The sequence below is a fragment of the Salvelinus sp. IW2-2015 genome, linkage group LG28 (assembly GCF_002910315.2).
Source record: "Salvelinus sp. IW2-2015 linkage group LG28, ASM291031v2, whole genome shotgun sequence".
NCBI lineage: Eukaryota > Metazoa > Chordata > Actinopteri > Salmoniformes > Salmonidae > Salvelinus > Salvelinus sp. IW2-2015.
In genome coordinates this window covers 5,465,122-5,492,331 of record NC_036868.1, presented here as the reverse complement: position 1 = coordinate 5,492,331, position 27,210 = coordinate 5,465,122, and the positions used below count along the sequence as shown (strand labels likewise).

The window sequence follows — 27,210 nt, the reverse complement described above, 5'->3', positions numbered from 1 at the left end:
TGGTCAGCTTGGTCATTTTAATTAAAGAGATTGGGATTGATTCAGCCATGAATGATGTCACCCAGTGTGTAACGCTGATTGCTAGGCAACCCCTTGTTAGTTCAGTAAGGCAGCTGCCAGTAAGAAAGGACATGTTATTACCAAAGTAATGAATTACTAATGATGCAAGTAATTCCCTGATTATCTTTCCCCCCCTCTGTTGTGGGCTGCATTTCAAGTAGTGTAAGTACTCGAATTAAGAATAGACGTTCAATTGCTCTCTCTATGTTTGAATATTCTTGAATTAGTGTTATTATAAGATATACTTTTTTGGAAGGTTTGCACACAAAAGATGTATCAGCTATATTTGCACATCTGTACCATATGTATAACTATGCTCCAATCATGCAATCCCATTAGCTTGGAAATCAGTCTCTGTGTCCGTACCTCAGTTCTCTGACGTTGTCAAAATGTATTTTAACATTTTTGTCATGGCCTGAGCAGCTATGTCTAAATGCAAATGAAGGTCCAATGGGGTATAATTGCGGCCGTGTGATGATTACAACGGGAAACTAATGATTTACCTCTGCCAAGGTCAGGGGAGGTTCAATTAGGAGAAACACAATCAGTGTCACTCGTCTCACAGCCTTATGAGCCCTGTTCAAAAGTCGTCCACTGTATAGAGTGTAAGGTTCCATTTGAGACCACTGCCTGCCTGGGTCCCTGTCACACAGGTGCTTTAAGTGGGGTGATAAAAGGTGTCTAGATGGTGGAGAAGTAGCTGCTGGGTCAAGATTCAAGTGATGATGTCCACAGACTGTAGTCGACAAAGGGTGAAGATTATAATTTGTCATGGGTTAAGTCTATTCCGTATGTAGGGTACTTATTTTGACTATGGCCCATAGAGCTCTGTTCAAATGAAGGGCACTATATAGGGAATAGGGTGCCATTTGGGATGTGAACATGGTGTAATTAGTTTGTTACATGGTTAGTGCTGACTGCTGAGTAAGCAACACCCCTGTTTCCGTTCTGTGTGCTCTCACCTGACATGGTATATTCTGGAATCAACTAATTGTGTGAAAAGTACCTTTAATTGCAACAATTTCTCTTTCCACTATCAAAAGTACTGATTAGTTTGCTGATGTCTGTGTGTAGCAATTGTATAATGAGCTATTCTCTAATATATAGTGCATATAACACAAACAATTGTGGCACAAAAACGATCAATGTCTGTTTTTTTATWGGTGGAATTATCCAGGGCACATTGCCACACAGACTTGCAAAACACTGTGAAGTACACTTGACATTGACGTGTACTTCATGTGTATGTAGATGTGATTGCAAAACCCTTGAGAATCACCTTCTCACAGGCCAACACACTGGCCTGTACAGAGAATGCATGCTTCAGACACAACCATCATTTACGTTACGATCTGGCTTTGTTATTGGAATGCCGGTCATAGACATCCTATACATTACCATTTTATATCTAATTCTATGCTGTCTGTACTCTCATAGCTTCACCAATGCATTGCGATTTGAGAAAATTWATTGTGATTCCTTCTTATATACCTCCATCCACAAGGTCTTTACCTTGCTACCAGCTGCTTGAGAAGAGGCCTTTGGTTGCTTATCTTTATCCAATGAAAAAAATTATGCACGAACTTGGATTGCAAATACAGTATAATTTTTTWAAATTCTACTGTCATCGAAGACTATGAAATGGCTAACTGGAACGGGTCAGTCTTCAAGACACATTTGGGAATACAGTCACTTTCATACACTGCATATTGGGTCACTTGAAGCCATCCTACTAGTAAACAAATCAATTGTCATATTGTTATTTACTCAACCCTGAAATTGAAAGCATGTTGGTTTGACAAGTGTCCTTATTACAAGGTGTGCTGATTGCAAGCGAGTCCCAAATTGCTCTCTAGATAGTCCACTACTTTTGACCAGAGCCCTATGGGTAGTGCACTATGAAGGTAATAGGCTTGCAAACGCTGTGTTGGAGCAGTATTTTCCCTTCCCTGTAAAAAAAAAAAAGGGCTGTGGTGTCAGTGTGTTCCTGTGGAGCTGTACTGTGCTGCTTTCTGTGGGTTTTCACTGACCCACTTTCCCTGCTTCACTTGACTGGGCTGCTGCTGCCATTTCTGTGGGAGGTCTCAGACGATKTCCCCCTTGAACAGGTCCCTCAAGTGAGTCAATACCTCAACATCACACAGACTAACATATTCAGGAAGAGTAGCAGCTAATGGGGATCCTAATCAAATAAAAACATATTTGCTCATGTATATTCACTCTCATTTAGGCCTACGTAGAAACACACAGACATTCTCATATGGCCTGTTTATATTTTTCTTTCAATTCTTGTTACTTTAATAATAACAGAAGAGCATAGAGAAGAATGAGTACATGTACAGTATACAGTCAACAATTTCCACACATATGATGGGTGAATGGGGTGAATTCATAGGTGAATGAATTCAATCAGACAAGTAGATTAGGCATAGTAAAGAAAGCAGGGAAAACAATAGCATATTCATCGCAAAAGTAGGCGCTCGAACACTATTTCCAATTTAGGCATACAAATGCTCCCTTTCAGCCTGGTTTGCTATGAACATGCAAATACTTTTTTGTTGTTGTATGTGAATAACAGTGATATTTATTTTTTAGGGCTCAGGTGCCACTACTCAGAATAATCTCGCCCCGCCCCGACCAGGAAATCGTCAGCCATTCAGCCCTCTAGATCGCTGAGGTATAAACTATCGATTCTTAACGCTCGCTGTTGCCATGCTGGGCTAAATGGTCTTTGGGGAGAAAAGGCATTTGCCTGTATACGGGTTAAACATGGAAGTAAAAAAGTTTCATGCCCGTCTTTATCAAAACTTTCAACATGAGCTCGCTCTAACATAGATGGTATTTATGCTCATATTCGACACTGTATGCGCTCTTTTTCATTTCCCGCTAACGTTAGCTAGCTGGCATCTTTTCGTGTTCTGCTTTTCTTCTATATGTTTAGCTTGCTAGCTCGACTGGATTTTCTGCCTGAGATGTGGACTTGATCATGGCCGCACAAGTGGCAACAGCCCCAACATCAACTGGTAAGAAAAGGTCGAGTTTAACTAGCAGCGTGAGTCAAGAGTTTAAATCTGCTAAATCTGGAGTAGTTGGTGGAGCTGTAGTTGGGGTAGGAAACGGGACTATCGTTCATGCTATTAATGTAGAACGCAATCACCATGAATTGAACCCAAACAGAGCTCGAGTTTTTCCTGTAAACAACAATTCGAGTCAACGTGAGAAGGAAAGTGCAGATTCTAGATCGGAGTCTTTTTCGACTTCAAATTGTAGCATGAGTTCGGGAAGCATGGAGACGGGAACGCTTGTCAGTCATAAAGTGAAAAATGTTGGTGTCGGAGATCCTCCTCCATCGCACCACCACACACCTCCACAGCAACAGCCATTCAATCAATTCATTCAGCACCAACAACGCCAAATTCACAACAGCCAGCAGTCGATACATGGAGAAAGTGGAAACCGCCAACATGGAGGAAAAGAGAACGTTGTTTTAGGGAATCAAGTGGAACTCCATCAGCAGCAACAAATGCTAAATAAAAGTGAGGAGGAGGACCAACCGGGCAAAACGGAGGACCGTATTAACAGCAGGTACGACCATGCCAGTTTGGGACCAACTAATAACATCAACCCGTCCCAAAGTGGGAACAGCTCAGTTTCGGAGTTAAATAATAGTTATTATGGAAAGGGAAGAGGAGGGCCTTGCTTTGATCAACATGGCGGACAACAAAGCCCAGGGTCTGGGATAATGCATTCGGTACAACAGAACAATATGGATCAACTTCAACAAAACTCCCACGAAGGATACCAAAACAACCCGTACAATCACTACCCGAACTACCGATCTGGCTACGGTAACAGTGGATATGGGATGATGAGTCCCTCTCGGCACGGGAACAACATGATGGGCCAAGTCAGCAACACGGCTGCTGCTAATCATAGCAGAGCTGCCATGGCTGCTGCCTCTTCTTCTGGTGGTGCGAATATTGGAGGGTTTCACAGATTTCCAGGGCAAAGTCAGCAGCATCCGTCGGGGGCTACCCCGACTCTAAACCAGTTACTGACATCCCCGAGCCCTATGATGCGGGGCTATGGCAGTGGCTATCAAGATTACACTAATCCTTCTGCTCAACAACAACAATCAAGCATGGGGCTGACTAAAGACTTGAGCTCCCAATACGGTTCAACAACTCATAGTTGGGGAGGACAAGAAAGAAGTCACCCTGCCATGAGCCCTGGAAACAACGGACAAGGAAGCGGCAGATCACAGGTAAATGATGCATTCATATTTGTCACTTTTTACTAATTGGCCGAACTATAACTACGCTTTCCAGGCGGCTTGGCTAGTTAATTTAGCTATGGACAGACACGTTTGCTATGCTAATGTATTAGCTAGCCAGCATCGCTAGGACAGCTTTTGTACATTCTGTTTTTAGAATAAATAAACATGCACGCGGAGAACACCCAAATGGTCATTTTCTGAATTCCGTATTTTTGTGGGCAGCTAACTTAGTTAACTATTCTGTTATGGTTGATTTGAAGTTGGCATTTCAATTTCTGTCCAAGGTGACTTCTGGTTGGGGATCCCAGATCTTTCAGTTAGCTTGCTTGCTAGTCTCTTAAGTCTAGTTAAGTTAGTCTGTTCTCCAACATTTCAAACTTTAGGTACAGTACTGTACCATGTAAACGTATGCATACCCATGCTGATAAATTTACTACAACATTTGCAATTTAACTTGTGGACTTGCTTGACTTGCCTAATTAAATACAGGTTAAATAAAAAAAATWAAAAACGTTAGATTGGGGTGCGAAAACTATCGACCTTCCTTCTAGCTAGCACAGGATCTGTGCAACTGCTGAGATATTGAAGTATCCGTTTCACATCTCAAAACGCATATTTACTTTTATTCAACAAATCAGAATTCTTACTAGCTAACACTAACATTCGTTTGTTGATATCCAGCTAGTTAGATATCATACACTCCAATTGTTATCTGCTATTGCTAGCTAGCTATAGCATAGCCTGCTAACGTTAGCCTTGTTACACCAATTTGAAGGCCTCGCGTTGGCCAAGTAGCTAAATGTGCTCATCAGCACGTATTATGATCATTATTTCAATTTATTTAAACARGGAAATTGCATTGAGACCAAGGTCTCTTTTACAAGGAAGCTCAGCACACGATCATACAAATTCCCAATATGTACAAGCAATTGAAGAAAATGAACATATGAAAAACAAACACATTACTCACTAATAAAAGTCATCAACCAGCCTTCTGAACTGCCCTAGTGGCGCCAAAACATCAAACTTGAGCGTTCTGGACATCATTCCGCAAAAAAAATTACCCACAGATCTACCTAACTCGGTGGAAACTGAAGGGATCTCCAGAGTTAGCCATCCATGTAATCAGGTCTGGTGACTTGTGTGCATGTCTGTCATTTAGCAACGAAGTAAGGTATGGCAGACATTTGCACAAGGGCTTTATAAACAAACAGACAGTAGTGCATTGATCTATAATATTTGAGAGGGCCAGCCTACTTTCTGATACAGAATGCAGTGACAGGTTCGGTACACATCTCCCTAGTAAAGTGTAGTGGGCTATGATAAACTGCGTCCAGTGGCAGCTGCATTCATATAGACGATATCGCCATAGTCTAAAGCTAGAATGAATGTCAACTGGATGATTGGGTTTCTGCTATTTAACAAAATGCATGCCCTGTTCCTATAAAGAAGCCTATTTTAGATATTAAGGCACTTACATTACGTATAAAACAGTACATGCTGGTGTMCATCTTGCACTTCCAAGAGCACGTTGGAAGCATGAACATTTGAGGTAAATTTGACCGCTACCTCCTAATTGACCTAATCTTGTATCTGATTGGCTCTTGCCACCTGCCTATCAAGGACTGTGGGGGGGGAATCAGGATTGTGTTCTGTTTCCATTGTGTAATGGTATCTTTGACACTCGTGGCTTGACCTCTTTTATCTAGTGATGTGATCCTGKTTTTTTGACATGGAGGCCATTATGTGGTCTCCCTTCACACATGCAAATTAGCCATGTGCCCGATCCCACAATCAGCCAGCTAAATACCTCAGCTGGAAAACACACACTCTCTCCAGGCCTGCACTGTGACAACCTACCAAGAAGTGCCTGGTTTGAAAGCATTGAAGTCTTTTGTAAATGTGAACATGTTGTGGACGGACCCCTCCATTAGACAGGCTTTCTTTCTGAAAATGTTTAACAGCCACTCTAGTCTCTATTGTAGCTTAATTTCCCCACGGCTAAACCGCCCACAGTGTTTAAAGATGTGCAAACTGCTGAACTACACAAAATATGGACTTTTCAGATGGAAGTTTTTTCTTGTATTCACTAGCTAATTCCTGCTGTCTCCAGCATGCTCTGAGATCCTGTTACTGACAAGCCTATAATAAACATTTCTCCTTTGAAAGTCGATTATCTTCACTGAGGTATTGTAATTGAGTCTTAAATTAGGCATTTTAAAAGAGGACATGTCCTGTTTTTCTGCAACTCTCCCTCATTCTGGCTTTGAGCACACGGACCGTGGCGCATCATAAGCACTATGAAGGGAGTGATGCTGGCTTTGGTCTCTGACATTCTTGCCATCAAAGCTCTAGTTTTATTACATTTTGACAAGTGGATATGTTTACCTTGTAGATGCAGTGTGTGGATATAGCCAGATGATGTGGGAAATGCTGTGGTTTGCCTGTGATGTGCAGGATGGTTCTATTCAAGTCTGGACGTCAGTGAGTCTGGACGTCCACTTCATTATGGGTTGGAGAGGGTTCGTCCTGTGCTCTTTGGTTACCCGTAGTGTAGGGTTACAGACAAACCTGAGATTGTGTTTTAGGAACTCAACCCAGGCATATTTCTGACAGATTTGTAAGAATTCTGCTGGCTTAAAGTAGAGGGGTTTCTCTTCATAGTTTACTCCTCCCTCTCCAGATGCAGGTTTGATGTCTCCTCCCCACCCTCTTTATGGTGTGAATTGAACACATGGCACTGGGACTCAGTATTTAATTTGTCCTGAATGGCACTCTATTTCATATACAGTGCTCTACTGTTGACCAGGACCCATATGTTTCTGGTCAAAAGTAGTGCACTATAAAGGGAATATGGTGCCATTTTAGGATGTAATCCTTTTTATTTTGCTGATTTGTAGGTAGGATTTCCCCATCTGAATGGCCTCATTCACATTGACAGCAAGCCCTCGTTTGGTAGATTAGCCTACAGCAGACAGAAAAAGTGTTTAGCTGGCAGAAATTGAGTGATTTTTGCTCACTGGACTCCTAATACAGGGAAAATACGAAAACAAGCTTGACCTATTTGCGTTTTTTTTTTAAATCCCATCATTCTTTGCTCTGCAGCTATTTTCTCCAGTCTTTCATTTGTGGGGTGAGACTTTCTCAAAATAATGGACCTATAACGCCTTCATGTGTGCTGTTTACGAACGGATTGAAACCAGTGACAGGTCATAAAATGGAGTAAGAACAACACAAAATGTAATGTTTACTGCTGGTACCTGACAAGCATTCTTGTGTTTTCGACCTCATTAGACAAATTGTTGTGTGTGTATTTAGTTCAGAAAGTGTAGTGTTTGGGATTTAAGTAGCTTTTTCTCTATCTGATGATCTAGTCTGTCTTTTATGTAGTGAGAAGGTTTTCTTTTAAGACTGTTAGTCATTTGAGTTTACCATGCTGGATTCTGGCAAGTGTAAAATAAAAATATTGCTTTGTTTCTGTCTTTGAACAAAGTTGATTCATTCAAATTAGGCGTACTGCCAGGTGTACAATACTTCTACAAAGGATTGTTGGTACAACATCCTCCAACTTGCTTTCATTGATCATAATRCCATCTGAGCTACAGCGAAAACATTTGAATCGTTTTTATTCTAGATAACCTACCCTTAACTGTCATTTAGTGAGTGTGTGTTAAAATCGCAGGGTGCCCAGGCATGACTGCTGACACCCAGACTATTCGTTTAAAGTGGCCCCTTGGGCTTTCTCGATTGCTCACATTTTCTTTAAGTGCTGCTTCAATTGGCCTGAATTTAGCAGTGACATGAGAAGATTAGTTTGAATTGCTCTCACTCTTTTTTGGCACAGCCTGTCGAGCGTCTCGAGAATAACCTGACTCCTAAAGCACTTGACGGCACATTATCCTGGATATCTTTGCCAACCCCTGGACCTGACTACGAACCTCAGGCTATTTAATAGGACCGATGGAGTAATCTGATGTATTGAAACATTTAAACTACTTTTGTAATTTGCAAGACATGGTGAATAGGCCTACTTCAATTCTGGCCAGCTGTCATATACTGGAATTTGAGTAGTGATAGTCAGAATTGGACCATGTCGCTATTGTTTTCTTACTAGTTTTGCTCTTAGGCTAGACTGTAGATATATTTTTATACATTTTATTTAATTAGGCAAGTCGGTTAAGAACAAATTCTTATTTTCAATGACGGCCTAGGAACAGTGGGTTAACTGCCTTGTTCAGGGGCAGAACGACAGATTTTTACCTTGTCAGCTCGGGGATTTGATCTTGCAACCTTTCGGTTACGAGTCCAACGCTCTAACCACTAGGCTATCTGCCGCGAATGAGAAGGAAGGSGCCTTTGACCTTGCAAGCTGTTGGTTGTATTATAAAATATCTAAAGCATAGTTAGCCCAATCTTATGCTAACTCCTYCCATCTCTCTCTGTTAGGTGCCACCAATAGATGCCATGGCGATGAAGCGCTCTCAGCTCTACGGCATGGGCAACAACCCTTACTCCCAGCAACAGCAGGGCGGGGGTGGCTCCTACCCTGGCCAACCATACAGATCACCTTCTCCTCACCGCTACCCAATGGGAATGCCTGGGAGGGGTCAGATGGGCATGAGTGGAATGCAGTATCCTCAACAGCAGCAGGTATGTTCTCCATTTTAGGCTAGTCGTCAACCACTGCCTAAATGTCTGTCATTGCAATGTAGGCTACTTCTCTACAGACTACTGTCAGCATTCAGGAGTACTTAGCACGTGACGTATTCACTTTTACAATGAACCTCATTGGGATGCCCTTTCACCAGTTATACCAGTGACTGGAAGGCAGAGGGCTCTTCAGAGCTGTGTGGGTTTTGAATGACAATCACATTGCAGGTTAAAAAAAGCTTTGGCCTGTTGTCCCATCACGCAGACGGCATGGGTCTGTCGGTGTGCCTGCCTGTCCGTGGTTGCATCCCAGATGGCACCCTGTTCCTAATGGACCGGGTTGAAAGTAGTGCACTATATAGGGAATAGGTTGTCACACAACCCCTGTGTGGGTGGCAGGGCTCTGACTGAGTGTAGGGATCTGTTGACATGCAGCATGGCTGGCAGAGCAGTGTGGGCCAGGCTGGGCTGAGTCAGTCTATTCTGGTTAGAGTCAGACTGCACTGCTGCTATATTTAGCCCCCGGACAGAATGTTGGACTTGGCTCTTAACGCTCCTCCAGAGACGGCCTGGCAGTGGCACTCACATGGGACCAGGCTGCTGACGTAGCATGATGTATGATGGTCCTAAATAAGGACTAAAGTCGGCCTCACCAGTAGTATTTGTGTACTGTTCTCGCTCTCTCTCTTACTTATTTATATATATTACACAAACACACTGTTTGTTTTGCTGATTTGAAGTAAATTTCCTGGGTTTTGCTGCTGTTCTGTTTCACAGTTGGCCCTCTTTCATTCCAGCTGTTATCCTTCCTGTGACGGGTGCTGAAAAAAGTATGGAAACCCTTGTTGATATGAATAGATAACAGCTTTCTATGCCCTCCACTTTGGCATGGGCCATGCATGACACACACACACTAGGAATTGTTCTGCAGTTGTAATCTTGTCATATACCAATGTCATATTGATACTGCCTTTGTGGCACTGGATAAGTGTCTGCTAAATCACCTAAATGTAAATATTCACAACACCAGCTTTGAAAATAGCAGAAATTGCGTTGCCCAAAGAAAACGTCATCTCGGCGATGGTAGAAAACCACTATCACATCATTACATCATTAGAAATCGGCAGCATTTTCCAGTTTGACCCTAGGGCTCTATGTGTAAGTGTCAGCTCTGCTTGCTTTTCCGTCTTGGAGAGAGACGGAGCATATAATGACTTTTATCAGCGCCGGGCCCCAGATGGCCCCGTCTCCATTACCTCATGGATCCCACCTGAAATTGGATGCTTCAACTATTCAGATACCACCGGGGCCCCGCTTTGCTATTTTATATTGATTGTGTTCCCGAGGGTGGGGGGGTGGCCGGCCAGCACGGAGAGAAGAGATGCAGCAGAGAAGACATGCCCGTATTAGAGATGTCATTCAGAGATCAACCTTAATATTTCAAGATAATTAGGAATGGATTTTCCTCAGTCTACTATACTACTTCCTCAGTCTACTTTTCCTCAGTCTTCCTCAGTCTACTATGCTGGCTTTCCTTCTTGCTATGTCTTCCCTTGCATCCTGCTGTCTTTGGTCTGGTGTCAACTGTCCTAAATGGCACCCTATTCCCTCTATAGTGCACTACTATTAATCAGGGCTCTGTAAAGGGAATATGGTGCCATTTGGGATATTCCCCTAGTGTCATCGGTCCCTGATTCAAAACTGTAATATTTTATGCTCTTATGCTTCACGGAGTCATGGCTGAACGACGACACTATCAACATACAGCTGGCTGGTTATATGCTGCACCGGCAGGATAGAACAGCGGCGTCTGGTAAAACAAGGGGTGGCGGGCTATGTATTTTTGTAAATAACAGCTGGTCCACGATATCTAAGGAAGTCTCGAGCTGTTGCTTGCCAGAGGTAGAGTATCTCATGATAGGCTGTAGACCACCCTATCTACCTAGAGAGTTTTCATCTGTTTTTTTCGTAGCTGTTTAGAGGCATGCTAAGACCACATTGAATGAGCTTTATTCTGCCATAAGCAAACAAAAAAACGCTCACCCAGAGGCGGCGCTCCTAGTAGCCGGGGATTTTAATGCAGGGAAACTTAAATCCGTTTTACCAAATTTCTATCAGCATGTTAAATGTGCAACCAGAGGGAAGAAAACTCTGGACCTCTGGACCACCTTTACTCCACACACGGACTCATACAAAGCTCTCCCTCCATTTGGCAAATCTGACCATAATTCTATCCTCCTGCTTACAAGCAAAAATTAAAGCAGGAAGCACCAGTGACTAGATCAATAAAAACGYGGTCAGATGAAGCAGATGCTAAGCTACAGGACTGTTTTGCTAGCACAGACTGGAACATGTTCCGGGATTCTTCCGATGGCATTGAGTACACCATACCAGTCATAGGCTTCATCAATAAGTGCATCGACGATGTCGTCCCCACATTGACCGTACGTACATACCCCAATCAGAAGCCATAGGTTACAAGAAACATCTGCACCGAGCTAAAGGCTAGAGCTGCCGCTTTCAAGGAGTGGGACTCTAACCCAAAAGCTTATAAGAAATCCCGCTGTGCCCTCCGGCGAACCATTTAACAGGCAATACAGGACTAAGATCGAATCGTACTACACTGGCTCCGACGCTCGTCAGATGTGGCAGGGCTTGCAAACCATTAGACTACAAAGGGAAGCACAGCCGAGAGCTGCCCACTTGACACAAGCCTTCCAGACGACCTAAACTACTTCTATGCTCACTTCGAGGCAAATAACACTGAAACATGCATGAGAGCACCAGCTGTTCCAGAAGACTGTAATCACGCTCTCTGCAGCCGATGTGAGTAAGACCTTTAAACTGGTTAACATTCACAAGGCCGGACGGATTACCAGGATGTGTACTGCGAGCATGCGCTGACCAACTGGCAAGTATCTTCCCTGACATTTTCAACCTGTCCCTGTCCGAGTCTGTAATACCAACATGTTTTAAGCAGACCACCATAGTGCCTGTGCCCATGAACGCCAAGGTAACCTGCCTAAATGACTACAGACCTTAGCACTAACGTCTGTAGTCATGAAATGCTTTGTAAATCTGGGCATGTCTCACATCAACATCATTATCCCAGAAACCCTTGACCCACTCCAGTTTGCATACAGATCCACAGATGATGCAATCTCTATTGCACTCCGCACTGCCCTTTCCCACCTGGACAAAAGGAACACCTATGTGAGAATGCAATTCATTGACTACAGCTCAGCGTTCAACACCATAGTGCCCTCAAAGCTCCTCAATAAGCTAAGGACCCTGGAACTCAACACCTCCCTCTGCAACTGGATCCTGGACTTCCTGGCGGGCCGCCCCCAGGTGGTAAAGGTAGGTAACAATACATCCGCCACGCTGATCCTCAACATGGGCTCCTCGGGGTGCATGCTCAGTCCACTCCTGTACTCCTTGTTCACTCATGACTGCACAGCCAGGCATGACTCCAACACCATCATTAAGTTTGCCGATGACACAACAGTGGTAAGCCTGATCACCGACAACAGCGAGACAGCCTATAGGGAGGAGGTCAGGGCCATGTGGTGCCAGGACAACAAGCTCTCCCTCAACGTGATCAAAACAAAGGAGATAATTGCGGACTAGAGGAAAAAGAGGACCGAGCACACCCCCATTCTCGTCGACGTGGCTGCAGTGGAACAGGTTGAGAGCTTCAAGTTCCTTGGTGTCCACATCACCAACAACCTAACATGGTCCAAGCACACTTACAGTTGTGAAGAGGGCATGACAAACGCCTATTCCAGATTTGGAATGGGTCCTCAGATACTCAAAGGGTTCTACAGCTGCACCATCGAGAGCATCCAGACTGGTTGCATCACTGCCTGGTATGGCAACTGCTTGRCCTCCTACCGCAAGGCACTACAGAGGGTAGTGCGAACGGCCCAGTACATCACTGGGGCCAAGCTCCCTGCCATCCAGGACCTCTATACCAGGCGGTATCAGAGGAAGTCCCTAAAAATTGTCAAAGACTTCAGCCACCCTAGTCATAGACTGTTCTCTCTGCTACCGCACGGCAAGTGGTACCGGAGCGCGAAATCTAGGTCCAAGAGGCTTTTAAACAGCTTCTACCCCCAAGCCATAAGACTCCTGATCACCTAATCAAATGGCTACCCCTCTTTTACACTGCTGCTACTCTGTTGTTATCATCTATGCATAGTCACTTTAATTACTCTACCTACATGTACATGTTACCTCAACTAACTGGTGCGCCCGCACATTGACTCTGTACCGGTACCCCCCTGTATATTGTCTCTTGTTATTTTACTGCTGCTCTTTAATTACTTTTATTTCTTATTCTTATCTGTATTATTATTATTTYTTTACCGCATTGTTGGTTAGGGGCTCGTAAGTAAGCATTTCACTGTAAGGTCTACACCTGTTGTATTTGGCGCATGTGACTAATAAAATCAGATTTATGGAGGTCTGAAAGCGTCTGGCCTATGAAAACCCATTACAGCCCATACAAACCTAAGGATTAAGAAGCCATGCTGCATCTTCCCAAACTCAGATTCGTTGTCATGCTGATTTGATTATAGATCATGCACTCTAGCTGAGACGTCTTTGTGACGTATTTACATTACCCTGTGTCCTGCATGGCATTGTACTATCTCAGTAACCAACACCTCATTTAATCAAAGGTCTTCCTAGTGCCAACCCTCAGTTTTTTTGGTATCTGTCAGTTTGTTCTTAGTAAATGAGTCACACTGCGCTGACTGACAATGGCAGCACCTGATTGGGTCTAAGCCTGCTGAAGTGATAGCAGGATTTAGCCAAGTGTTCTCCTCCAGGTTTGTACATAATGATCACAGTATTTATCTGATGGGACTTTACAGGAGCCAGTTAATAATGCAGACTGGCTCCGGCAGAGAGCGGGGGTTGCGTTACAATAAAAYGTGCAACTGTTTGACACTTTCCTTCATGGATTTGAAATAAAATAGCTGGTATAAGAACATTTTGGAATTCCCCTCTAGCCTATGACTACACCAATCCAAAGCTTTTCCATTTGTGGGGTAGTGAAGGAGAGCACACTCTCACCACTGCTGCTGCTGGTACGTCCTTCAGATGCTCTTGGCCTGGCCTGGAAATTGGCTCAGAGGAGAGGGGCTGGGAGGCGAGGAGAGGCAAGGAGCTAGGGGAGGTTGAGTTAGACTCCCAGACATCAGTGTCTCAGTTCCATAGTGATGAGCTCATGTGTGGAAAAACGGCCTCAACGCCCCTCAGGCTTAAGGAGCTGACGGCTTGTTGGGTGATGAGCATTGCACACAGCTATTGGGTTGTAAAACTGCTCAGCGCTGCACTCCCATATGGGCCTCCATGTTTCTGCCTTTGTGTCCCAAATGGCACCCTATTCCCCATGTAGTGCCCTACTTTAGGTATAGGCTACCATTTTGAGCTGCAGACAGAAATAACCCAGCCATTATCATAGATTGCTCTTAGGTTTCATAGATATGATGTTTCATAGAATGAGCAGGCTAGTGTTCTTGTGCTTGGCTTTTGAATCCTTGAATCGTTGAGGGGGAGGACCCTTCACCAATAGGGGAATGCTGAACTCTGCCTCTGTTGCAGAAACCTTATGATCGATCGTGTTGTTTACAGATTTCTCGATGGTGTACTCTAGAATAAATATCAGTCTGTTCTATACACTGCTGGTTTTGTGTATTTTGTTCTAGACTTAAAAACACGACCAGTAAGTGACTCCAGGTGAGGCAGAGAGAGGGATGAGCCAATAACAGCTGTTCCCCAAAACGCCTTACGTAAGACTGTTACAAACAGCTTGCGATGAATGGAGGAGGAGGAGAGCAGCTGGGGCTGTGTCCCAAATGGCACACTATGGGCTCTGGTAAAAAATGGTGCACTATATAGGGTACCCTTTGGGCCACGGCGGCTGTGTGTATTCTTGATGTCAACACAATGTTAATGTATTGAGGCTGGAGAGGTGAGAAACCCTCCAGGGTTCTGTTCATCACTTCTCACTGCCGTTAGTCAACCCCAGTACAGAACATGGTAAACAACCTAGCAGGCAGTGGGACTGAGTCGAAATGACTTAGGCTATACTKCACCAAGTTGATTGGGAGTTTAATCAAATTCCCTTCTGTATATGAATCGGGATTTTTTAATGGTATGCTGATGATGTCTTGGTGAACTAAAGGCCATTGGTCTATCCTTTACGTCTTGCAGAGCTGTGGGCATTGACAGTGAGCTTTTAGAGAGTATTGACCCTATCATATCTGATGTCTCCTTTGTCTCTCAGCAGATGGCAGCTCAGTATAGGCAGCAGCAGGGGGGCATGGGTGGGTACTGCCAGCCACAAGGCCAGCCCCCGTACTCCAGCCCTCCCCAACAGCAGCCTGCAGCCCCCACACAGCCCCCCTACATGCAGCCACGTCCACTGCCACAGCAGGTAAGACTACAACCCCTACAATGCCACGCGTGTAATGACGTTCACTAACCAATTGGCAGGACTTCGGTTAGACTTCTGACCTTTCTGAACCACGCACTCATCGGCTAGTTCATGTCCATGAGTGTAATCAAAGCAGTGTTTACCCCATAAGCGCGCACACACACACACACGTTGATTTCATTGTGGAGWGACCAGTTTACTGGGATTATAGCCAATAGAACAGAGGCCACCCAGGTCCATCTTCATTTTAAAAACTTAATGAGCAATACATTAAAAACCAATTCTGTGCTGTAGTGTTCCCCAGAGATTAGAGTGGGCCGTTACCTGTTCCTTCTGCACTCCCTGTCCCCTCTCTCTCAGGCTGCGTCCCAAATGGCACCCTATTCCCACTACTTTTGACAAGGACAGGCTGTTTGAGTCAGCCATTTTGGCTGCTCATATTTGTAGGCGTGAGGCAGCGGGTCAGCTGCAGTCATTTTTTATTCTGCTAGCAGAGAGTTACCTGCAGGGGGGTCCTTGGATGAAGGGAAAACCCTGACCCTTTGTGTAATACCTGGGGTTCCTCTGGTGAGAGGAGTGCTTCTGAGAGAGAAGGAATACACAGCAAAAGAAGAGAGGGGTTAACTGTGGTGCTGCCTGGCTGGAACAATGACAAATTGACTGAGTAAAATCCAGTTTCCAGTAGGGTGGGAATTGCCAGGTACCCCAAGTTAATGATAGTTTCACAATACTTAGGCGCTGATACGATATGTATTGTGTTCTATATGTTTTGAGATTCGATACTGTGATTTTTATTGCATTTCGATGTTTCAAACATATTGCTCACCATATGTCTGCTGCAGAGGGACAAGAGAGCCATGGGACATGATCAGTCATGGAAATAAAGTACTGAAAACTAAGTTTCTGTTTATCCCCACACACTAACTGTATTTAAAAAAATATCTTAGATGATGACAAGACTGATAGGGGGGGAAAAAACATTTTCAAATTCTGCCCCTGCCACGTGTCCGCTCCCACTGTTTTTGACWGGGAGGATAGGGGAAATAAAGGGGTGGATTTAGACTGATACCCTTGTGCTTGCTACAGCTCCTGCTAGCACCAAAGACCCAAGGTGGCCACCACTGTGCTTGTTAGACCAGTGTTTCCTGTGAAACTGGGTGTTGTAATGATGAAGCACAGCTGCCAACAACACAGAGCGTGAACTCTGTCGGGGGCCACTGAACAAGACAAGGCGTTGTTTCTAAGTTCACCCCCTTTAGGGATGCAAACAGTGTTCCACCTGACCGAAACCACAATCAAAGAGTCCAGACCTTGTGGGAGAGACGGAGAGCGTGGCAGTCTACTGATCTGTGTTGCCCGTGCTACTCTGTCTCTCTCCTCTGTCCCAACGGCCTTGGTAAGCTTTGTGTCGTCTTGGCAAGACAATGAGTCAGCGCACACCACGGGAAACGTGCGTGTGTTTGATACAGTGACGCCTGGAGAAAGGAAAGACAATATCGAAGCTCCCCTCCTGGACATGGGTTTTCATTTATTCAGKKCGTCCCAAATGACACCCTATTCCCTATACAGAGCAGGGCTCTAGTCAGAAGTAGTGCACTATGTAGGGCAGGGATCATCAACTAGATTCAGTCTCTGGCCGATCTATTATACATTTTTCTTGAGTGGATGGTCGGGGGCCGGAAMATAATTACAAATCATTTGTAGACTGCAGATTGACCGCAAGAAGTTCAAACCGATATAATATTTGACTAAAACATATAATAATTTCAAACCTTGCTTACGTTTGAATACGATCACATCAGGGTTTCCGTTAGGATCATCTGGCACCGGACAACGTGACTGGGAAGAAATTAATTTACCCGCCATTTAAGAAATCCACCAGACCCGTATGCATTGGGTGCATAACTCATTATGGCATCTACCCACGATGTTCAGAATGACAGACATCACATTTAGATTATGGTAATTCATCTTAACAGAACATACAACTCCTGTAATGAAGCAGCCAATAAAACGTCATTTTCAAACATTTGCCAAAATGCAATTGGCAGGAAAATACCAATCTAAAAAGCCCACCTGATAGTGTTTCCATAGTTACACAATCTCTGTTAGAATTTAAATATGCAACAACTACGATGGGTTGTTACTATGACTAGGATGGGTTGTTACTATGACTAGGATGGGTTGTTACTATGACTAGGATGGGTTGCTAATAGGACTAGGATTGTGCCTTTGGCTTCTGGACAACAAAAGAAAGTTSATATGAAACCAATAGAACAGGAGAGAAATGACATAGTGGTTAGGGCTGGGCGATACATTTGAATTAAATCGGATATATGTTTTTGCGCGCTATTCCAAATGCCTATATCGCAGAATCAAGTTTTTTGTTGTTGTTATTTCTTAGTTTTTATGAGCGTTTGTTCTCATGTTGTCTTTTCGGTCTCGTTCACTCCTTCTGTGCTGGGCACCTTCCCATTTACACCAGAGATCTGTAATATAATAACGAGATGCTCATGTCTCTGCCCTAACAATGGGAGTTGTTGTCCCAAAGACGGGAAGGCAGGCTTCAAGCTTAAGTTAAAAATAAGCGCATAGAAAAGCACTGGGCTTATTTTGGACACATTTTGGCGAGAGTGTAGGCTCTCGCTTCGCCACTTTCTCCCCTCCCCCTACCACTCACAACAACAAAGATGAGAGATCACTTCTTCCTCTGACAAGCGGTTTCAAKACATTATTTTACTGTAATAGAGAAGTTAACCTTTCCAACCATACCCTGTTTCAACTCCTCAAATTTCCAGGAGAGCAGACACTACTAAAATGGATGTACCAATGAACATTCATTCTTGAAAATGCTCAGTTCATTGTGTGCGCATTATGGTACCACGTATTGCTAGCAGCATTTTAGTCAGATAAAGATTGTTGTACTAGCTGTTTAGTCTGCGTTTTTTAATTTTGCAATAAGCATACAACTTATCAAAGGAATCGGCAACTCATTCTGAGAAATATGTCAGGCCACTTGATTTCAACCTGTGAACAAAGTGGACAGGCTAGCATGCAGTTCAAACYGAGACGGACAGAAGGGTGTGTTCATAACAATTCAACTGTTTTGCCTTGTTAGCTGAATTCAGAGCTTAGATCCAAGATCAAAGTTGGCTAAACTTGAAATATAAATATTAGCTGGGTACTACTACTAACTAGGACATGGGCGTGTGCTTGAGAGATTGAGACCAGTTTTCATTTTCTAGAATACCTGCTACATTATTAGTGAATGTGCATTATGCATGGTTCTGGTTACATTTGTAACAAAAAAGGGCATTTTTAAAGAGACAACTGACAGCCTGATCAGTTATTATTGGCCCAAAAATTATTTTATGGTTGTGGAAGGCATATATTCAGCCTCTCTATAATTGCACAAACTCTGAATTCATTAAATTATTGCTGACTGTTTTAAATGCAGTGGATTTGACCTTTTAATTGTTCAACAGTGCTTATTTAGAGACAACATTTTTTTTTAAATAAAAAAATTGAGATGTGTATATATTTTGAATTGCTCACAAGTCCGGAAAAATTTAAATGTGTGTTTTAGGCCATATCGCTCAGCCCTAATAGTGGGAGTCCAATAGGGAAGTAAATGGAAATGGTCTGTCTATACAGAAAGAAATAGAGGAATCCAGGATAATTTAGCTTCTTGAAAAACAATTGCTGTGGATTGTTTCAAATTGCAAGCTCGTAGGCCTTATGCCTATTTGGAAAGCCCGCAGTTTGGGCAGCGCGCGTGGCAATAGGCCTAGCTGATTGAGTTGTGGCTGTCAGTAAAAAGCATCTAAAATATGTGTAGATAATGTGTCTTGAGAATAATAATTTAAAATGTTGAGAAGGGAGGGGTGTGGTAAAGATATAAGCGAGTCTCTCCAGAATTTCTAAGCTGTCTCTTGCCCATTCATTGTGTGAATTGTTTGCCATTTTTATTAATTCCTCATTACATATGTCATCAGTAGTAAATGTAATCCCCGTCATTTGGATACATTAATTTATGTTAATGCATGTATTAATTAGTCAATTACAGTTCTCATTCTTGGAGTGGAAATGTTGTTTGCAGATTTCACAACCTGCTACACTTGTGAGAAAGTTTTGGTTAATTTCATAACCATTTATGAGATTAACAAAAACTGTCATTGTCTTTTGTTTGGAGTGCTCCATGTGAGCAATGAGCACTTATCTGGTTTCTTTGTCCTGAAAATGTTGAGGGAGCGCCTGAGAATGCATAGCAGTACCTGGCCTGCTCTGCGGAAATGTAGGAAAGTGTGTTGATAATATATTAAAAGTATAGTTCCTCACAGTAAGCTATTTGAAAAATCTTCCCAACAATCTCCCCCTCGATAATCACCAATCCTCGGGGTGAAAGAGCAATGGAAGTTACAGGCCTACTGCTGCATTGGCTTTTAGGCTATGAGTTCCATGTGCTCATTTCTGTAGCTGCCAATGGATCATGGTGTATCAATGCATATGGCAGAGGCTGGTGATGTTGATTTGTAACTTTATCATTTTAAATCAGATTTTCTGATAAAAAATATATATATGTTCCACGAAAATGCACATACGAAAATCATAACTACACTTTCCCAACTTGAAAGTCACGCGCTGACTTTTAAAGTCTTTAAAAAAATAATTGGCTCCACGTTTCCATTAGAGGTCGGCCGATTATGATTTTTCAATGCCGCTACCGATTATTGGAGGACCAAAAAAAGCCGATACCGATTAATCAACCAAATTTTTATTATTTTTTATTTGGGGGGGGGGGGGGGGGGATTTGTTGGAATTTTTAATATATTTTTAATAACTTTATTTGTAATAATGACAATTACAACAATACTGAATGAACACTTATTTTAACTTAATATAATACATAAATAAAATGTAGCCTCAAATAAATAATGAAACATGTTCAATTTGGTTTAAATAATGCAAAAACAAAGTGTTGGAGAAGAAAGTAAAAGTGCAATATGTGCCATGTAAGAAAGCTAACGTTTAAGTTCCTTGCTCAGAACATGAGAACATATGAAAGCTGGTGGTTCCTTTTAACATGAGTCTTCAATATTCCCAGGTAAGGTTGTAGTTATTATAGGAATTATAGGACTATTTCTCTCTATACCATTTGTATTTCATTAACCTTTGACTATTGGATGTTCTTATAGGCACTTTAGTATTGCCAGTGTAACAGTATAGCTTCCATCCCTCTCCTCGCTCCTACCTGTGCTCGAACCAGGAACACAACGACAACAGCCACCCTCGAAGCAGCGTTACGCATGCAGAGCAAGGGGAATAACTACTCCAAGTCTCAGAGCGAGTGACGTTTGAAACACTATTAGCGCGCACCCCGCTAACTAGCTAGACATTTCACATCGGTTACACCAGCCTAATCTCGGGAGTTGATAGGCTTGAAGCACAGCGAAGAGCTTCTGGCAAAACGCAGGAAAGTGCTGTTTGAATGAATGCTTACGAGCCTGCTGCTGCCTACCACTGCTCAGTCAGACTGCTCTATCAAATCATAGACTTAATTATAACATAATAACACACAGAAATACGAGCCTTAGGTCATTAATATGGTCGAATCCAGAAACTATCATTTCGAAAACAAGACGTTTATTCTTTCAGTGAAATACGGAACTGTTACATATTTTATCTAACAGATGGCATCCATAAGTCTAAATATTCCTGTTACATTGCGCAACCTTCAATGTTATGTCATAATTACGTAAAATTCTGGCAAATTAGGCGGCCCAAACTGTTGCATATACCCTGACTCTGCGTGCAATGAACGCAAGAGAAGTGACACAATTTCACCTGGTTAATATTGCCTGCTAACCTGGATTTCTTTTAGCTAAATATGCAGGTTTAAGAAATATATACTTCTGTGTATTGATTTTAAGAAAGGCATTGATGTTTATGGTTAAGTACACATTGGAGCAACGATACGCACCGCATCGGTTATATGCAACGCAGGACACACTAGATAAACTAGTAATATCATCAACCATGTGTAGTTAACTAGTGATTATGATTGATTGATTGTTTTCTATAAAGATAAGTTTAATGCTAGCTAGCAACTTACCTTGGCTTCTACTGCATTCGCGTAACAGGCAGGCTCCTCGTGGAGTGCAATGTAATCAGGTGGTTAGAGCGTTGGACTAGTTAACTGTAAGGTTGCAAGATTGAATCCCCCGAGCTGACAAGGTAAAAATCTGTCGTTCTGCCCCTGAACGAGGCAGTTAACCCACCGTTCCTAGGCCATCATTGAAAATAAGAATGTGTTCTTAACTGACTTGCCTAGTTAAATAAAGATTAAATCAAGGTGTAAAAAATTAAAAATAAATGCGATTTCCGATTTGTTATGAAAACTTGAAATCGGCCCTAATTAATCGGTCGACCTCTAGTTTCCATGGTGGGATTTTGTCTACAGGCTACTTTGAAGCAAGGTCAAACATGTCTCCATAATATTAAATAAAATATTCAGGTTTTAAACAATTTAATTTGTTTTCAAAATGCRCACTACCTCCAGCTCACCTTGTAAAGTGGAGAGTTGAGAAATAAAAATGGTAGCTCTTTTTAATCGTGCACCAATACTGTTTTTAAACACTCGATTGCATTTAGAATTGTTGCGCAATGAATGGGCTTCTAAAAGCAGGTTTTACTCAAGCAGCAACCAGGTGAGGAGCTGCAGGAGAAATTGTGCTCAAAATAGGCTCTGTACGCTGTACGTGTGTGATAAATCAGATACATGATGACTAACAAGAATAAACACAGGCCAATTTAATTCCACTAAATTCTGATATTAACCTATAGACTGATAAGTGTGACGGTCAAATGTATTTCCATCAATKAATAAAAAGCATTATTTTGCAAAGGGATTTCTTTTGTCTCTGGCATTTTTTTTTGCCGGTAACAGTTTTATCAGCTTTTCACTATTATTTTGTCAGCCAAAAGCCATAAATTGCCAGTTAACGGAAACCCTGGATTACATACACAGTATGTCTCTATGCCTGGTAAGACTTTCAGGGCTCTACGATTGGCCTTTTGTTTTTACAAGGAGCACGTGTGCGCCTAAGTTGAACACTTTAGGAGCACACAAGGACATTTTAGGAGCGTAATAAARAATATATGCGGTAACTAGATGTTTTCTTTGTACTAATGGTGTAAGCATGGCCGTCATGAATCTGCACTCGGTCTATTCTCCGTGGCACTCGGGTTGCGGTACAGTGAAGTCATCATTGCAACAATTATCGTCTGGGTGATTTGTTCTCTGGGCATACTGGTGCTCCTGAATAGATAAAGTCAGGTCGCACAGCGGGTGAAATGGACGCACTGTGAAGAATTCCAAAATTAAAATCACTTGGGCGCCGATTTGCTGGTGTTTTTACAGTCTTATGTGTCGTCCTCCCCGCCCCCCCCCCCCCCCACACACACTATTCTTGGGCTCTGAAAGCTAACTAAGTCCCCAGTGGGCCACCAGCTGGATTCCTAACATAGGGAATAGGGTGTCATTTGGAATGAATGCTGTGGCTGACTGAAGCCCGGCAGCTTGGCTGTCATGACTGGTCTCAGTGAAGAACGATCTTCTGAAGGGAGCAGCCAGGGTCCAAGCCCTCCTCTGCATTTTACTGACACTATGAATGTAGCTCTCGGCTTAGATTGGAGGTCACGTTACGCTTGGGCAGGAAGGATGATTTTGGCCTTAAAATCGGCTTTAAAGTAAAGAGTAGCTTTTCTCTCTCCGGCTCCGTTTGACTGGATAAAGGCCTGTAGTTAACAAGAAGAGATGTGAACCCGGTCAGGCAGCCCTACCACTCTCATAGTCTGCGTCTCTATGGTAACAGCACACCCTTGCAGATCCCTGCAAATTGATGAGTGTTTTCTTCTGAAATGAATTCACTAGAATTCATTGGTGATTAAGTGTCAGCGCCTATAAAAAAAAAAAAAATATTGAGTCTACTAGAGCTATTTACTGGGGGTATGTGAAATGACTAGCACTGAGACACGGGTTTAGATGCAAATCTCTTTAAATAAGGAATGCAACTTTTTGAGGACACAACACTCATGATACGTGAAATAGACGTGATTACATAATGAACCGGTTGCTTGCTGACGACGGGCGTATTCTTGAGCACCCAGCGGACTGTTGCTTTGGGGAATAATAAAATGTACATTTTAACACGTAGCTGTGCCATTGCTGATACAGTCTAATGTATTTCCTGTTGACCTCCATCACATAGAGCCTGTCAGAGCTGATATGTTGCAACTCAAAATGGCTCCCTATTCCCGACATAGTGCACTACTTTTGACTAGAGCCCTATGTCCCATGATCAAAAGTAGTGCACTATATAGGAATCGGGTGCCATTTGGGATTCACACATATTCTGTGATGCTTTGTTTGCCACTGGATGATTTGTTTAATTCCCACTTACATCACGCATCCCTCGCCATACCTCAAATTTAATTCCCTTACATCACGCATCCCTCGCCATACCTCAAACTAATTTCCCTTACATCACGCATCCCTCGCCATACCTCAAACTAATTCCCTTACATCACGCATACCCCGCCATACCTCAAACTAATTCCCTTACATCACGCATCCCTCGCCATACCTCAAACTAATTCCCTTACATCACGCATCCCTCGCCATACCTCAAACTAATTCCCTCTGGACATATTTCATTACTGTGTAGCCAAGCATTTCACAAGCAAAGGAAGTCTTTAATGTGTAAGCTATTTGTAATATCGCTGTTTGTCAGCCTGCCTGGCTGAGAGCTTGTACTACATTGCACTGTGTGAATATCCTTAATGATCTGGAAGAGTTGTTGAAGAATGGAAAAACAGACCTGCTGAATTTCATGAGAAATGTTTTATTATTTTGGATTTTGTTCAATAACGCATGCAAATCCCAACTCCAATGTATCATCCGTCATATGATGCATCAGCAGATGAACCCCGTCTTCATCCCAATGTATGCTCAACTCAAGTAGACACATCTGTTCCTTGGTGGGGGTGGAGTTGGCCTCTCGCTGGCTGCATACCTTCACTATGATTAGTTTCCTGTGCGTGGCCCTCACACACACACACACACACACACACACACACACACAGAGTACATGCCCCACTCCTCTCCTCTGGCCCTCCCTGCCTGTTGAGGGAAGTGGTCTTTATTGTGCCAGAGCAGCTGTTCCATACGACTGGCGTGTGAGCGAGTACGATAGAGCACTGATGGCATCCTCGGAGTGTAAACATTGGCCTGTGTGACCTGGCCGTGACCCAGCTATCACTGCACTACACTTGCGTAAACCTGGCCAGCCCTGCTCAGTCTGTAAATAACTCACCAGGCTAACGGCTTAATGGGACTAGTCTGTGTTTTTCTCATTGCCTCATTTCAAACAGACTGATTCTCAGTGATCTGACTGGCCTCCTGAGTATTTGCTTACCTCAGGAAATGGTAGGCTCTCGTTTTGAGGAAATCCTACAAAAGAAATGAACCACAGAAGATTTAATGTCCGCTGAGTCACTGGGCTGCAGGCCAGTTTATACTAATCTGTATGATTTATTTTATTGAACCTTTATTTAACTAGGCAAGTCAGTTAAGAACAAATTCTTATTCACAATGACAGACTGACTACCAAAAGGTCTCCTGTGGGGCTGGTGTTCAAAATAAAAATATAGGACAAAACACACATTACGACAAGAGAACACTACATAAAGAGAGACCTAAGACAATAACATAGCAAGGCAGCAACACATGACAACACAGCATGGTAGCAACACATATTGACAACATGGTAGCAACACATGCTAGCAGCACCAAACATGGTACAAACATTATTGGGCACAAAGGTCAAGGTAGAGACAACAATACATCACACATAGCAGCCACAACTGTCAGTAAGAGAGTCCATGATTGAGTCTTTGAATGAAAAGATTGAGATAAAACTGTCCAGTTTGAGTGTTTGTTGCAGCTCGGTCGCTAGCTGCAGCGAACTGAAAAGACGAGCGACCCAGGGACGTGTGTGCTTTGGGGATCTTTAACAGAATGTGACTGGCAGAACGTGTGTTGTATGTGGAGGATGAGGGCTGCAGTAGATATCTCAGATAGGGGGGAGTGAGGCCTAAGAGGGTTTTATAAATAAGCATCAACCAGTGGGTCTTGCGACGGGTATACGGCGATGACCAGTTTACAGAGGAGTATAGAGTGCAGTGACGTGTCCTATAAGGAGCATTGGTGGCAAATCTGATGGYCRAATGGTAAAGAACATCTAGCCGCTCGAGAGCACCCTTACCTGCCGATCTATAAATGACATCTCTGTAATCTAGCATGGGTAGGATGTTCATCTGAATCAGGGTTAGTTTGGCAGCTGGGGAGAAAGAGGTGCGATTATGATGGAGGAAACCAGGTTTAGATTTAACTTTAGCCTGCAGTTTTGATATGTGCTGAGAGAAGGACAGTGTACCGTAAACAAAACGGTACAAATCATCCATTCTCCACTCCGTGTTTGAGCTCTTCRGATTAAAGGCAGTTGTTTCTTGGCAGAGCCTCCAGTACTTAACATTTTACTCCAGTATTTGCCAGTTTAACACAGTATCATGTTATTTGTGGGGTTAAAGTCAGTGTTTGTCCTTAGACATGCCCAGACCCAGTTACAGGCTAGGGGATAGTGTTCTTTGAGTGGTGTGTGTGTTTACTAACTTAGATGGAGAAGCACCACATAGGCCTTCATGGGGGGGGGGGGGGCATTTTAAATGTCAGCAGAAATGGATTAGTAAATTTCTGTTTCACTTCTCCTTCACCCTGCATCTCTCTCGCTCACTCTCTCCTGTCCTCTCTCGCTCACTCTCTCCTGGCCCCCCTCTCTCGCTCCTGCCTAGTTAAATAAAATAAATTAAAAAAAGAATAATAAAACATGCAAGACCCAAAAAGGTAATGTTAGCCCATGCAAGTGTTAAGGACATGGCTCCTGCCCTGCCAATAAATATTATGTGTAGGCTTGACACAGTGCCACCCTCAGGGTTGAGCATCAATTCAATTGAAGCAGTCAATTAAGTAAACTAAACCGGATGTGTGTGTGTTGCAGTTAACCCTCAGTACATTTTGTCGTGGCATGTCGAGGGCTGTCAGTATGCGTTTCCAAGTGGCTGTAAGTAGCCTTACAGCACATTTGTGTGGCAGCGTGCTGGTGTTTTTACAGAACTTGTAGGACTTACAGGGTAGACTGGAGGACTGTCCGCTAGCCCTGAGGCCCATCTCCTCATGTTGGCTACCCAGGTCATAGCAGATTGGCCCCATCGGACATAGCCCTCCTGTGACACCTATTACAGACAGAGAAGGACAGAACACACACAACACAGAGCGAGGAGAGCGACAGAGAGAAGAAACAGAAGCGAGCGAGAGATGGGGACAGGAGAGACGAGCGAGACGAGGGACAAGAGAGAGAGAGAGAGCGAGAGAGGCCAGGAGAAGAGCGAGAGAGGGGGGACAGGAGAGAGAGCGAGAAGGGGGACAGAAGAGCGCGAGAGAGGGGGGCCAGGAAGAGAGAGAGACGAGAGAGGGGGGCCAAGGAGAGAGAGAGAGAGAGAGAGAGCGAGAGGGGGGCCAGAAGAAGAGAGAGCGAAGAGAGAGAGGGGCCAGGAAAACCAGAGAGTGGAGTGGGGGGGCCATAGAAGAGAGCAGAGAGAGCGAGAGGAGAGAACGGAGGCCAGGAGAAGAGAGAGAGAAGGCCAGGAGAGAGTGAGAGAC

General features: G+C 43.4%; 1 protein-coding gene across 5 annotated transcripts in view; it reads left to right on the top strand.

The window, feature by feature from the left end:
* Positions 1-2,682: 2,682 nt before the first annotated feature.
* Positions 2,683-27,210, top strand: part of LOC111954672 (AT-rich interactive domain-containing protein 1B) — a 95,488-nt gene continuing 70,960 nt past the window's right edge. Inside the window, exons 1-4 of one of the 5 annotated variants that reach the window (XM_023974565.2) lie at positions 2,683-2,898; positions 3,002-4,324; positions 8,783-8,986; positions 15,282-15,431. In XM_023974565.2, coding sequence (XP_023830333.1) covers positions 3,047-4,324; positions 8,783-8,986; positions 15,282-15,431 — 1,632 coding nt within the window. In that variant the 5' untranslated portion in view covers positions 2,683-2,898; positions 3,002-3,046. Of the gene's footprint in view, positions 4,325-8,782; positions 8,987-15,281; positions 15,432-27,210 lie in introns of all 5 variants that reach the window. The other 4 variants (XM_023974566.2, XM_023974564.2, XM_023974568.2 and 1 more) reach the window with 4 other exon arrangements.